Source organism: Lepidochelys kempii, chromosome 7 (assembly GCF_965140265.1).
Source record: "Lepidochelys kempii isolate rLepKem1 chromosome 7, rLepKem1.hap2, whole genome shotgun sequence".
In the NCBI taxonomy this organism is placed as follows: Eukaryota; Metazoa; Chordata; order Testudines; family Cheloniidae; genus Lepidochelys; species Lepidochelys kempii.
Window position 1 is genome coordinate 111,163,165 of NC_133262.1, and position 15,069 is coordinate 111,178,233.

Genomic DNA, 15,069 nt, shown 5'->3' on the forward strand with positions numbered 1-15,069 from the left:
GTCCCCTGTCCCTATCTCTAATCACTATACAAAATGATCATTGCAGTCTAAAAAGGTCATGATGAGTAGTCTGCAGAAATCTCTGGAGAATTGCCTTCAGAATCTGTGTACAACTGTATGTAAGCTGAATCCACAGTTGGCAGATTTTCTGCGAGTATTTTCTGTTCTGCATGTGCCTGTACTAAGTGTGACAGAGTCACATCAGGTGGTTCTCTTCTTACCTTTCAGAGAGATGTCACTGCACATGGAACACAAGGGCCCATGCATAATTACGTTTTGCTATCCTAAGTGCAAAAGTGACTGCACCTGTACTTAAGGAGTACATCTTGGGTGAAAGCCAGCATTCTTCCACATTGGGAAGGACCCAGGGCCCCTAGGAGGAAGTATTGGGCTAGACCTGCAGTTCCATGGGGCTTGGAGAGATGATGTAGCCAGTATCATACTGGGTTTGTAGGGTTGTCTGGGTCTTGGAACCAGAATACTGGTAATTCTACATTGTTTGGGCTGTATTTAACCTAATGATGGGGATGTATCATGTCTCCTATCGTAGCCAGGCAGCTGCACCTTCCTAGCCTCTTGCCAGACAGCTGGAAGAAGCAGAAGAGCAGAGCAGTACATCAGCCCCAGTGGTAAGAGGATCTTTGGGCTTGGACCAAGCAGAAGGAATGTAGGTGACTGGAGAAAGGAGATAATGGGAAGGGGCAGTAGAAGAGGGAGTGATGGAGGGAAGGGAGAGGGAGCAGCAGATTTCAAGGCACAGAGGAGAGCTGTGGAAGGGCAAGAGGAATAGACAGCAGTGAAAGAATGAGGCGAACAAGAAGCAGGCCACGGCACAAGAAGGCAGGGGGGAAACCAGCAACAACTGCCTTGGAAGAAAACAAGGCTGAAGATAATGTACATGATAAGATTAAGGCATAAGATAATGTGAGAAAAAAGAAGCAAAAGGAAACTCAAGAGAAGGCCGCAGCTACAGCCAGGAAAAGTGGAGCAATTAACTTGTAAGAGGGGCTGCAAAAAGGAGGAATAAAGAGGAGATGGAGCAAAATACATTGTAAAGGGCCTTTAAAGGTATGTCTATACTGCAATTACACACACTCAGCCGGCCTGTGCCAGCTGACTTGGGCTCAGGTCAAGGGCTGTTTAATTGTGATGCAGAAATTTGGGCTCCAGCTGCAGCCCAAGCTCTGGGACGCTCCCACCTGGCGTGGTCCTAGAGCCTGGGCTTCAGCCCAAGCTTGAATGTCAACACCATAATTAAACAGTCCCATGAGCCTGAGTCAGCTGGCATGGCTTTTTCACTACAGTGTAGACATACCCGAAGAGTACAGTAGAAATGACACAAAGAAATAAGGACTTGATGAACCTCAGCAAAACACTTTTCTGGAGTTAGGAGGAAAGCAGATAGAGCAAATCTGAGTTTGGGGTTTCCACACCAGAGGCGCTGCAGCATTTTATACTGCGTCCAGCCATTACAGTGTTGGGGAACAACTTTGGGGCCCTTATTGCTCTGAGTCAAAGAAAGCATTTTATTGCAAAAACAAAAGGAGGGAGTGCTAAAATACTGTAGAGGGGCTCAGGAAATACAGTTCCAGTTAAACAGTGGAGTTACTACTCTAAAGAGGAGGGGCAGAGATGGCAGAAAATCCATGGGTCCTTTGGTTTTCTGGATAATTAGTGCTAGAGAAGTATAAATAAGGCATTGTTCATTTTACTGCAAAACAACATTTTCTGCTTACCATTTTTTCCTCTTTGGCAGGTGGACTTCGAAGGAAAAAACACAGAGGAGCAAAGAGAATATCCACAATCCCTATAATTGTCATGAGCCATGGAAATCCAATTGCCTTTGCAATGGCACCACCAGCAGAGGGACCTTTTGGAAATAAAAAGCTCTTTCTAAATACTGCAAAATATTTATGATAATGACTGGGGGCAAACATTTTTTAAATACAAAATTCATGGTCTAAAAATCCATTTAAGAAAAGTAAATATGTATTTAAAATTCATGTTTAAGCACAAAATGCTGTTAAGTACCAATCCTATGTCCACTGAAGTAATTGGAGATTCTATACGGGTTTCAATGGCCATGGGATCAGAACTCTTGTACACTGTTCTTGCACCACACCTAAGTAAATAGGCTAGACACAAGGTTTCATGGCACAGTACACTGAGGGGAAGACAATGGAATCCTTTCCTTCCCCAGCCAGGCAAAGGAGAAACCAGTACTTTAGCTTCGGGTACTATAATGCCCCCACACTGGGAACCTAACTTTCTTGGCTAGCACCTGCCCTTCCCCATCACGGCATATAGGAGGTGTGGAATCTCCATATAGGCTGCCAGCATTCTGTTCCCCTACCAACCTAATGCAGCAGAATCACACGAGCTTTGCAGTTTATAGAGCCTATAGTGCTCTGGGTATTTGCCCCAAGCCTTTTTTTAGTTTCTCTTTTCACGTCTATTAGATGCATTACAAACAGGAGAAAATTAAGCCCTTACCTAATGCAAACCCCATGCAGAAGGCAACATCAGCTATTGCATACACACTGCCATAGACTGAAACATGACGCAGATCTACAAGGTAGCCCATAATTGGCATCATTGAGGAATCCACCATTCCTGATTATGATGATAGGAGGAAAATTGTATTTCATGAAACAGCTTTCATTTGTCTCTCTTAATATATCAACCTCATATGATCTAAAAAGATGTAAATGAAACTAGAAGAATTATTAACATAAAGAAGCTTTTAATAACATATTCATTTAGAAAACAAACTATTCAGTCCAGGCTTATACATCTTTGCTTATGCCTATAAGCATAAAGGATTATACTGGTTTCAAGTCTGTCATTATTATTATGCTGTACTTCACATGCATGATTTGTGAGCTGTTTTCACTGTGAGTACAAAAGCCGCATGAGTTATCAGATCAAAAAGCTGCATGATATTTGTGGTTTATAAACATACTGTAATTTCTACACTTACTAACAGTTCTTTGTGTTTGTAGGCACTTCAGAATACCTGCCAAATATCAAATTACTAAACCATCTGTCAACCGCTGTACCCTGTAATCATTAAAAAATCCCACTCAAGTTTCACTACATGGCCCATTATAAGCAAACACATTCATGTGTATTGTGACGAGAGGGCACATGTGTATGGTAGGGGATTTACGCTGGGTCAGCAGTAAGTCGAGTGTGTTTGCTTTTATGTAAATGTCAGGCAATAGTAAAGTGCTGGGGTTTTTTGTTTTGTTTTGTTTTTTAACAATGCATTGCTAGAATTCTGGGACATCTTAAAAGATCCATTGAGGTCAATGGAGTTATTCCCAGGTAACAGAGGTCAGAATCTAGTCCAGTTGCTGAAAGTCTAGGTTGAACACCCTTGAGTTCAGGCCTTAAAACTACTGCTAGTCTACTGCCAAATTTGTTTCAGAGTGTAACCTTGGGCGTTGCCCACTCAGAATGGCAACAAAAAGAATCTTTTATGTAATTCTGTAGTAATGTTATTTTTCTAAATAGACAGCAAAATATGTATATACAAGTAATTTTACTTACCAATGGCAAACCCAACCCCAAAATTTGGTGCTATGAGCCCATATATGTTTTTGGCAAATGGTACCTGCAAATTAAATTTCAGAGATTTAAGTATAACCCATCACATCTTGCTAATGGGATCATTTGTCTTTTTCGCAAATAAATCCTCAAAACAATTCATTTAATTGTTTAGTATGGAAGCATGGAGCAGTTTGTACAGAAATATAGATGAAAACATTGTAACTGTTTTGCATGATTGTGTCATAAAAAATACTTATTGCATTTAATTACAGCTTATAATAGCTGTTGATTAGGAGAGAACTGTAAGAAATTATAGTTCGTATTCTTCAACTCTTTGATCACCTCCTGCAACATGATAAGCACTCTCTAGAAGGCAATTTTTGTTGAAAGCACTCAGGATTGATTAACAAACTGATGTTTAAAAATGCATCACAAGCAGAAACTTCAATAAAATCTCACGAGCAAAATACATACTCGAAGTTAATATATACATTTTTTGAGCTGAGTTGAATTTGTAGTTCATTCTGCTGACATGTCAATTTTTACTCACACATAAAATGCTTATTCCCACGATTATCATCCCAAGTAGAGCACAAAGCCACCTATCAAAGGAGAAATGTTCTCTCTTAGACATCAAACAAATGCAGATTTGTTAGAGATGGTCTGGAATTTTTCAATGCTATTTCTAAAGCAGTAGTGCAGGATTATGTAACCAAATACGTAACATGATTTATTTAAATGAAATTTCAGGTTAATAATATCTAATAAAATCTAAAGATTTCTATTATCAAGTAACTGCCTGAGGAAAAACTGGAAATGCTATATGAATATGCTGAAGGATTGTGGTTTTTTAATTAAGCATACCTTCCCATTTTGTGTGCAAGTACCCCAAAAATATTAGTTCCGATAAGATAAGAGATACTAGCTGGAAGGAAAGCAACGCCTGGAAAATATGAAAAAAACATTTTATCAACAATGATTTCAGTGAAGTGAAAAACTAATAAGTTCAGACACAGCAATTGTGATTAAAACTATCTAATGGAATCCTGGTGCCTGTACCAAAGCATTAAATATCCGGTTTGTTCCAGCCCTTTCATGGAATCTAACAAGATTATCCATCAAACGCAGTACCATTGTGACGCCTTCAAAAAGAGTATTTCAGTATCAGCTATAAGAATCTCTGTATGTGTGTGAGAAAGAGACAACAAAATTATATTCAGAATAAATATAATAAACTTTGGGCCAAATCATGGCCTATTCTGCGTGCCACAGCAAGGGGGTACCTCCCTCCAACTTCCTTACACCAGTGTGCCTTACTGCTGCTTCCACCAGGCAGGGAACTGCCATCTTTACAGAGCTGCTACATCCCCCCCTTCTGCAGGTGGGCAGGAAGAGGCACACTGAAGGGGCAGAGTCAAGGCGCCTCTCTCTCCTGCCAGAACCTAGCCCTTTGTTAGGCAGGAATTAAAGTTAAGAGTACATCTCAGTAACTTAAAGGTAAAAAAAAAAATCTTAAAAGAACATTACTGGTTTTTTTAAAAAGTCATTTGGAGAGCTAATATATTCAGAGTTAAAGTTAAACTTAAAAACAAAATCAATCATCTGAGTCACCTAAGGCAATTTGCAGTTAAGGTCACCCAACCAATAACACCAGCCTCCTATCTCCCCTCAAACTTACTTTATAAGATATGCTATTTTTGATCAAAGACTTTTTCTAAAGGCTTGAGCAGTCCACAGACTGTGACTGTGGAATTTTGAATTTGCACTCACTATTTGTTAGACCAGGGCTTTCCAAAACTTCATTGCGCCGCGACCCACTTCTGACAACAAAAATTATTACATGACCCCAGCAGGGAGGACCAAAGCCTGAGCCCAGCTGCCCCGGGTGGCAGGACCAAAGTCCAAGCCCCACTGTCCCAGGTGGGGGGGGGGGCAAAGCTGAAGCCCAAGGGCTTCAGCCCCAGGCAGGGGGCCTGTAACCTAGGCCCCACCACCCAGGGCTGAAGCCATTGGTCTTTGGCTTTGGTCCCAGGTGGTGGAGAACAGGCTTTGGCTTTGGCCCCGGCCCCAGGCTCCAACAAGTCTGAGCCAGCCCTGGCAACCCCGTTAAAATGGGGTCATGACCCACTTTGGGATCCTGACCTACAGTTTGAGAACCGCTGTGTTAGAGGGTAAACTGGGATTTTAAGAGGTTCAAGTGTGCCTGGTGATTCCAGCCCTCTTCCCCTGCATCACATGACAGAGAGCAGGTGACTGAGAACCAGGCCTGCTGGGAAAGATAAGAGGAAGCCTGCCCTCAGTAGGAGAGGAAAACTGGTAGAAATAGTACCATGCTTGAAGAATCGATATTTTCCTGGTGAAGGACACTGGGGAAGGTTGTTTGTGGAAGAAGGCAGGAGAAGAGTCAGAGAAAAAGGTGCTGTAGGAACTGGCTCTGGGAACCAGTGGAACAGGACAGTTGGCCTTAGGACAGGTGATTGTCCCCAATTCAGAGTCCCAAAGACTGTAGTAGGGAGGACATGAGCTGCCTGGAGAGATGATGAGGAAAATGCTGTGCAGAGGAGAGGAGGAGGGTTACAGGACTCTTAGTTTGTCCTGGAACGGTTCTTGCTTTAGTCCTCTAGCCAAAACAGCAAGTTATCAACAATCCCAGAACAACTGAGGCCTCAAATCAGAAGCTGAGGTAGTGCATTCATCCTGATGTTGGATTAAGGGAAGCTGCTGCTATGCAACTATATGGATACAGTAAAGTTAATGTACCATCCCCATTTTTTTTTTCAAAAGCGTTTTAAAAAGTCCAGTCTGTGGCTGCACATGAGGAATATGCTGTATTTTGCCCATACTGTGCATGGAGCACTGAACATGAACCAGAAAGCTATGTTCTTAAAATGTTTTTCATATTTGAGTCTGATATTTAAGAGCTAGACTGTTGCTCTCCTTCTAACCCTGAACAAGGAGTGGTGTGCAACTGCCCTGCTCCCAGAAGAGCATCCCAGAAGCCTGTTCCCTGGATCTCCGTTCCTGAGCAAGGGGGAGGAGTAATCTGCTGCTGACTAATATTAGCAGATTACTTCCCCCTCTGCATCAACTCAGCTTCACCCTTCTCTGCCCACAAGTGGGGAGTAGCAGCTTTATAGAGCCGGCTCTCTCCACTGCACCACAGAGGCAGGGAGCTGGGGGAGCTAGGGGAAAATCTGACTTCTCTGGGTAGGTACCCAGGACAAGGTAGTGTTTTGTGACTGTGCTAACCTTTGTTTTTCATGTGAGTGTTATCATGCTGTAAACTTAGGAGGTCTGTGTGGGTAGATATACTAGGTCTGTATCTAATGGCACTCTTATAGCTCGTGACAAGTGGTATCTTTGTGAATGGGAGTGAGAATGATGTTCACCTAAGTGGACATTTGCACTTCTTTCTGAAGTGTGTACAGCCATAAACACCAGAGTTGCTCTCAGACTGTGTAAAGTGTCCTAGTTTTGTGATTATTGAAGGGATGGATCTGTCTGTTGTGGAATAGTAAGACTGCTTAATGTCTGGTCTCTTTCCAAGACACTGCTACGAGAATAAAGTTTAAGATGGTTTGGATGCCTAACTGCCTTTTCATACATGAAGATCTTTGAGTTTCTTTGACATGTTTAATCTTAACTCTGTATATTTTTTTTAACTGTAATGTGCTTGTAAAATTTATATCAGGAATTCGGGGATAAACTGGAAAGAGTCAGAAGACATTTAGGGGGAGATTGTCCTGGACACTTAGGAAGGTGAGTGGATGAGGTGGATGGAGGCAAAAAATTGCTTCATCATTGCCCCTTGCATGCAGCCCCTCAAAAAACAAAACTTGCAGGCCCCATGCAAGGATCAGGAATTACAGCAGTTCTTCAATGCCAGGGAGTGCAGTGAAGCGTGCACATTATTCAAAGGGGTGGGGGGAGGAGGAACCATGGCACCATCCCCTTTCTGATTGGCCAGCCAGTTGGGGGGAGCAGTTTCCCTGTATACCAGAAAGATCAGGGAGAGAATTGTGCCTCAGCAAAACATAACCTCTCTGCCAAGGCTCCCTCTGGGGCAGCTGAAAAAACAGGGAAAATGTTCCATATTAATCTGTATGACACACTCCTACAGAGCTTGAAACACTGAAAGCTCAATGGGATTTCCTTTGCAATATCTTGCCTGTGTCTTTTTATTTATATATATATATTCCCCATATCTCTAGACTTGGAACAAATAAGGAAAGAAAATATTTCATTGGCTGGAGAATATAGAAGATGAATATTGCAGCTGTATAGTACACTACTTTCATCTGGTAGTTGTTAATAACGTCTAGAGCAGTTATTGCCTTGGTAGTTAAACTCTTTAAATAAACAAATATAACTTTAAAAAAAAGGAGGCACAAAAAGTAAATCCAATAATAAATGAAAACGAATGTGCCTAGTATTGTCTGAAGGTGACCAGAGTCTGACTCTACTGGTCTGTTGCAGGGAAAAAGTGCTAAAGGCAAGGGCTCTTAATTGAGCCAGCCTTCTCACCAAACATGGAGTATTCAAATGTATCTGATTGATTGTATTACAGAGTACAGCAGATGATTTCCTATCAGAGATAGACTAACCTCAACAGGTGGACTGCTGCTTTCTGTGCTATTTGGAGCTTCCAGATGGACAATCAATACTTGAACTGTATTTGGAAGCAAGCAGGAAGCCAGTACAAAGATTCAAGCACAGGTGCTATGTATTCATGATGGCCCACACTATTCAGGAGGGGGGTCAGCTGTATTCTGAACCAGCTGGAGGTTCCAGAAAGACTTAGATTGCCCTAAGCAGTGCACAATACAATAGTGCAGACTGGATGAAAAATGATAACAGTAACCCCATACATAATTTGTGTATGTGTGTTTTGAGATGGACAGAGAATAAGTGCTGGGCAAGAGTGTGCAGGAAGTGGCAGAGTGAGATTTTTCTTTGCTTTAGATTATAACAAAATTTTCAATGCCTCACAAACCCCTCGATTTGTGTTTTGTGACCCATTGGCTGAGAAACACTTGTCAGCATAGGGAAATATCTAGAGTAGTATTACTTTCATCTTATCCAGGCTGAGTGATAACCCAGCTCATCTTCATCCAGAACCCTCTCTCTTTTAGACATTGTGAGACTCTAGAACCTGGGTTTGAGGAGGAGGAGTATACTGAGATTATATGTGGGGGGTAATAATTGGATTATATTGACTATCTATTATTTCTCTCAGGTTTTTGTATGGTGAAATAGTGTGGGATTTTTTTTCCTGAGTACATTTGTGAAAATATCTGACTAAAATGTAACATTTATTTACCCACCTGCCAGGACAGGAGTGTTATCCACAATATTAATCCCTATCGTGATAGTAGCACATTAAGGCCCTGATCACGAGGCTGAGGCTGAGACTGGGGGTGGAGACGGAGCTGAGACTGGGGGTGGGAACAGAGCCACAGCTGGGCCGTGGTGGTGGGCTGGCAGCCAAGCCTTGGCCAGGTGTGGATCTGAGTCGGGGGACTCTGGATGGGACCGGCTGCAGGGCTGGGAACCGGGGCCACCCCTGGGGGTGGGGCTGGAGCAGAGCTGGGGGTGGATCAGGTCTGGGTGCCACTCCCTCCCCGCCCCCCCCGGGGACTGACCTGGATCCACATCACCCTCCAAAACATTCCTCCACACCCCCCTAGAAGGGCATGCCTCACAGTTTGGGGAATTCTGGCATAGGAAGACAGCCCTCCACCCTAAAGAATTTACAATTTAAGGGTCTGAACTTTCTGTGCACTCCTCTGGGGCCCAGGATTCACCACCCATATGGAGCCAATTCCAGAACTTGAGCCTAATTTAAGACATACTAGTTACATTTTAAACAAGAAAAGGGAAATAGAGAGGACAAGGCTAACTAATATATTCATGCTATTACTTAGGAAAATCTACACACAATTTCTTGGTTCTGAATCATTAATTTTTAAAATATAAACTAACATCATTTAATGCCAAGTGCCCCAACACTGAACTCTCATTGACTGTCACAACATACCTATCATTAATTGTCTGACTCCTTGTAGATGTCACAGCAGAAGGGACCTTAAGGAAGGATGTAAGGAAGGAGAGTCTATTGTACTTACGGATCTGTTCAGGGACAACCTTCCATGTACAAGGGACAATAACAACTTATTAGCATCTTACGCATTCACAGCTATCCCAAGCAAGGGAGCTTCCAACATGTCCCTGGAAAGGTAATACCACAGCCTAATAAACTTCACTATGAAGAAGCTTTTTCTAATATTCAGCCTGAAGTTTCTATTAATTCTATTTCATTACTTCTAGTTATGCCCCCTTCTACAAGGCTTAGTAATTCCTTTCTATCCTTTGTTCTGGTATTTTTACATTCTTCAAATATCTGTAGATAGGTGAGGTGAGGGTCCTGGTAACTGTCAAAGGCCACTTAGGAAAGGATAGAAGAATTGAAGCAATTCTGTCACTCCTGATTATTCTCTAAGCTCTCTCCCATTTCTTTATATGTTCCTAATAATGAACTAAAAACTGATGGTCTTATTCCAAATGCAATTTCACCATGGTCACATACTGCCCTATTATTTGATGTCACTGTAAGTATCTAAAAATCATCTGGCCTTTACATATAACCTTCAAACTCATATTTCATTGCTCTCTGCTATCACGTCTAGGTTTCTCTTGATATTATTGCTCCTCGGGTTTCTTTCTCCTATCTGAATATCTGCTTTTTGGATTAGCTTTCCCCAGATATACTCATTGCATTTTTTTTGTTGTTGCTCCTCCCCTAGGGTGAATCCTCTTTTATTTCCTGACCTTATTTCTAACTTCCACATAGTAGAGGATTGCAGAACTGTTGCTGTGAATTTATTGTTCTGTTTACTTCTTTTGAAACCAAACCAACAAGTGTATGACAATTCAATGCAGACCATGCCTAGCATTCTAGTCAATCATTTCACACTCAAGTAAATCAGAGTGGTATGTGTTCAAATAATTCCCTTAAAGTACACCACAGCCTCTCCTCTGGAGCCAGCATATATTTTTCTTGCCTATGTCATTCTCTTTGGTGTTCATAAACAAAATTTAGAGAGAATTTTTAGCCATAGCATCTTATGACTAACCCCCCTATACACACACACACACACAGGTCACAATGAAAAACATGCCATTTTTGCGTATAATAAATGGATGACATTACCCTAGTCCTGTTGTGAGCTGAATTTCTACATCATTCTACTTACTATAGGAGAACTGGAAAACTACAAAAATTTTACTGAACTTAGCCAAGACTTGCAGTTAGCTATGTAAGGCAATGGGTAAGCTGTGAAATACTGAATCACCAGTTTTCCCTTTTCTATGTTTTATGGAATATAAAACCAACTGATCAAAATCAGGATTTCTGAAGGAACTGCAAGATTGTACTTCAAACAACTAGACTCTAAATCGTATAAAAATCATCATTTTCAAAGCTTCCAGTTCAAGATAGATTGTAAACACTTTCAACTGCTAATGCCATCAAATCAGACAAAGCAGGATGGAATCAACTGCTTTTATCATTAGGGGATAAAACTAGTATTAATTAGAATGGACATTCTCCTCCAAACAATCTTTATTCAAATAGGAAGTTCTCAAACCTCATTTCTTTGACATCAATAATATGTTCTGGTTGAGGGAGGCAGATAAACAAGCAACTTTCCACTAGATGGATTCTGTTTTCTTCTGTAAGGGAGGCTTTAAAATCTCCAATCTTATATATTAATGTGCTCACATTACAATATAGCACTTTTTGTCCTGGTTGATGGTTTGGCAATCTTTTAATTATTGATGCCTAATTCGATTCTGGCTTCCTGAGGGTGCTTTTTTTAGAACTACAGTTTGCATGTCATCTGTGGTGATGATCTAAAATAATACAATTATGAGTGAATAATATTGTTTGTAGATAATAGTATTTGGGATGATTATAACATCCCTTTAACGTTATCCTTCAGCTACTGCAACATGCTCAGTGTTAACTACAGTTTAAAAAAGTTTGACTAGAAAATTACCTGTTTAATTAAAATGTCACATATTAACACTAAAGAGGAAACACAAAGAATGTTACCATGTGATAACTCAGATAATGTGAAGATACGTACTTTCAGCCTCTTAAAATGTTTACTTTATAGGCCAGATTAAGCTGTAAACTCTGACTGCTTTACCCCACTCTGGAGCATCACAAAATAATCAGATTGTACTAGCCAGTTTCCACCTCCAGCTAAATGCACATGCTTGCACATCTTTCTACAATATCCCCTGCACACATTCTCTTCCCCTCCCTCTCCCTGAATAGATCATGAAATAACTCCTGACTTTCAGTGATGTGAAAAGGGAATCTGATTCATCATTTCACCCTTCTCAAACATGCAAACAACTCTGTCAGACACAGCATGCTCTCCAGAAAGCAAACTAGCCCAGATAAATGAACAGGTAAATCAATCCATATAGTTAATCCCCTCCTAAAATAACTCCACTGAAATTATTTAAATAAAATAACTTAAAAGAAAAGAAAAAATAATCGTGTAATGAATACGTTTGCTGCCATCATATTGTTCACTCTGCTTGTATGCTCTATCCATTTGTCTGTCTTGTCTACTTAGACTTTGAGGCAAGACTGTCTCTTAATCTATGTCTGTACAGTACTAATTATAATGGGGCCCACCCCATTCTCAGTTTCTATGTAGGCACTAGTGTAATAAACATGATAAATAACACCAGGGGATGGGATGGGATAAAGAAAATGCAAAGGTATTAAAAATAAAACAAGATATTGCCATGAATGCTCATAACGTGTCCTAAATATAGAGGAGAACGAAGGAGCACTGTGCTTGGTATCTTGGCAGAGTCCTCATTATTGAATACTTTGGTTTTTTGGTGCAGGCTTGTTCATCCCAAAGGCAAAGAACTTGGCGTGAAACCCTGGCCCCACTGATCTCAGTTACAGAATTCCCATTGACCTCAGTAGGGCCAGGATTTTGCCCTTGCTCTTAGGAAGTATTAGGAGCTCCATGGAGAAGCCCTTTGACAGAGATGATTTAATAGTAATAGAAGAGGATGAAATCCTTCAGACTCAGGGAGGTCCTCCCAATCCTCCCTTCAATTTGGTTGCAAAATTTTAACAAGGGCCGAGAGCTCCCTCAGCATTACTGCTGTAAACTGTTAGTTCTGGGATGTCTCTATACACGTGTGTACTACATACAGGGCAGATACAGATGTTGTACTGCCAGTCCCAACCATTCAAAACTATGAATCAAGTGCCCCCAAACCATCATCTTGGCTTAAATCATGAGACTTTAATAAAAAATAATCTTGGGTTCTTTTTATTTGTCTTCTGGTTTTTGAGCATTTATGGTGCACTCAAGTCACATTTTGATACTTTTCTCTGTAACCACAAGAGCCAGAAACTTTATTTTTAAATGAAATTGAGATATTTGTATACTCACTGGTCTCCAGGAGCTGGGGCTTCAAGTCAAACATCAAATATTGCAATAATCATACTAAAATTATGATAGCTGGCATGCTCTTCCATCATGCTGATATATAGACTTGGAAGGATTAATTTTTTATCGGTAAGTGTCAATAAACATTGATTTCACCATATACACACAAACTGATGAAAAAAATATTTGTCAGTGATAACTGAAATTTACTGCTAGGCAAAGTAAGAAAAATGCTGTTTGATTTAAGGCTGAAACTTCAAAATATGTTGACAGATTGTGTTCTAACAGTTATAATCTTTAACTTTTGATTCTCAATGTCTACTCTCATTAAATAATTATGACCCTCCATAATTTCCCACAGTTTAAATGGATAAAAATAAAAAATGCTTCAATAAAAAAATCTATTATCCATTGAAATTATAAAAAAATAAAAACTGAATTCTGTAGTGTGTATATCTCACAAACAGACAACCTCTAAATATGTGTACATAATCACACAATTAAGTACGATGTTGACCAAAAGACGAAAAAAATGATCATCTTGCCATCTATCATCAAAGCACCCAAGAAGACCACTGCTAACAAAACCACACTTGGAACAGCCTCATGCTACAATATACAAGACTCAAGTAAAATATATTGCACTCTACTTTACCAAGTTGCCATTTTCTTGAACACATGGTCTCCATCATCCAGATAGGCAATGCTGGTTCCAGCATAGCAATAGCCATGTTTGCAAAGCAGATTGATCCTTAAAGAGAGGAGAGGTTGGGAGAGGGAAATGCAGGGATTATATCACTTGGATGTTAACACCAAAAGCTGAACAGAGAAGGGCAGTGTTTATAGAAACAATGTGCAATTATAGAAACAATTGTAGCCCTGTTTGTCATACACCAAATATTGATTAACTTTAAATGGTGGAGAGGGGGATCACGTAAGTCTCCAACTTCTTATTTATTTCAGTTCTCCGAGGAATTGTACAATAAAGGTTAAGCTATTTTCATAATGGGGTGGGGGGAGACAAAGATTTCAGTGAGGTTGGTGACATTTAGAAAGTGCACTAGGTCTGACTGTTGTACAAATGATAAGTTATAACTATAATCTTTTGGTCTTTACATCTGTTCTCTTGGGGCTAAATCCTAGCCCTATTGTGTACAAGGCATGGCCTCTGACTCCATTCCCTAGGTACTTGAGGATGATTAAGAGGAGGCACTGTGTCCCTTCCGGGCTCGTAGGTGGTGTGATGTCCCCATAATTCTGTCAGCCACAGAGAACCCTAAAAGAGCTGTGTATCCCTTAAAGCAAAAAGTAGCTGTGATCATGGGGGATGCCCTCTACTCCCGCCAGGATATTGGGGAGGATAGAAAGTTAATCTCCCCTTTCTTCAACAGCATCCTACTCACTTCCAGAAAAGAGAGATGTTTTTCATTTATTATTATTTTGTAAAACTTGGGCCCATCTTGGCCCCACTCCCTCACTGCAGCAGCTCAGCAGGGGCTGCAATTAACTTTGCAGATGCAGCACAGTGAGGAAAAGGTCCAAGATCTATTGAGGGCTTCTATAGGAAGCAGGAGTGCTCATTATTATGGGTTATCCACACCGCGAGAGGCTCAATGTATCCCAACCAGATGCAAGGATCTCTCCTCTCCAACCCTCTCTGCAAAGCCAACATGGGTGTGCATGTAGATAATACTTAGTCCTGCCGTGAGTGCAGGGGACTGGACTAGATGAGCTCTCAAGGTTCCTTTGAGTCCTGTGATTCTATGAAAGACTAGTGACACGCTTGACCCATAGTAAGAGAAGACCAGAACTTGGCCTCTTATAAATGTGGCACTCCCTGTGGTCTCAAATATTTTGAAGTGCATCCGATGAAGTGAGCTGTAGCTCACGAAAGCTTATGCTCAAATAAATTGGTTAGTCTCTAAGGTGCCACAAGTACTCCTTTTCTTTTTGCAAATACAGACTAACATGGCTGTTACTCTGAACCCTTATCAGAAGTATTCTACCGTAATATTATAAAGTTCTGTCA

The 15,069-nt window shown here is 40.8% G+C and overlaps 1 protein-coding gene across 3 annotated transcripts in view; it reads right to left on the reverse strand.

Moving 5' to 3' along the window:
* Positions 1–15,069, reverse strand: part of SLC18A2 (solute carrier family 18 member A2) — a 52,712-nt gene that overhangs the window by 5,865 nt on the left and 31,778 nt on the right. For all 3 annotated transcript variants that reach the window (XM_073354251.1, XM_073354250.1, XM_073354249.1), the window contains 6 exons: positions 13,696–13,791; positions 4,417–4,495; positions 4,103–4,154; positions 3,553–3,616; positions 2,494–2,613; positions 1,737–1,870 (listed from right to left, as the gene is read on the reverse strand). In XM_073354251.1, coding sequence (XP_073210352.1) covers positions 1,737–1,870; positions 2,494–2,613; positions 3,553–3,616; positions 4,103–4,154; positions 4,417–4,495; positions 13,696–13,791 — 545 coding nt within the window. The remainder of the gene's footprint in view (positions 1–1,736; positions 1,871–2,493; positions 2,614–3,552; positions 3,617–4,102; positions 4,155–4,416; positions 4,496–13,695; positions 13,792–15,069) is intronic.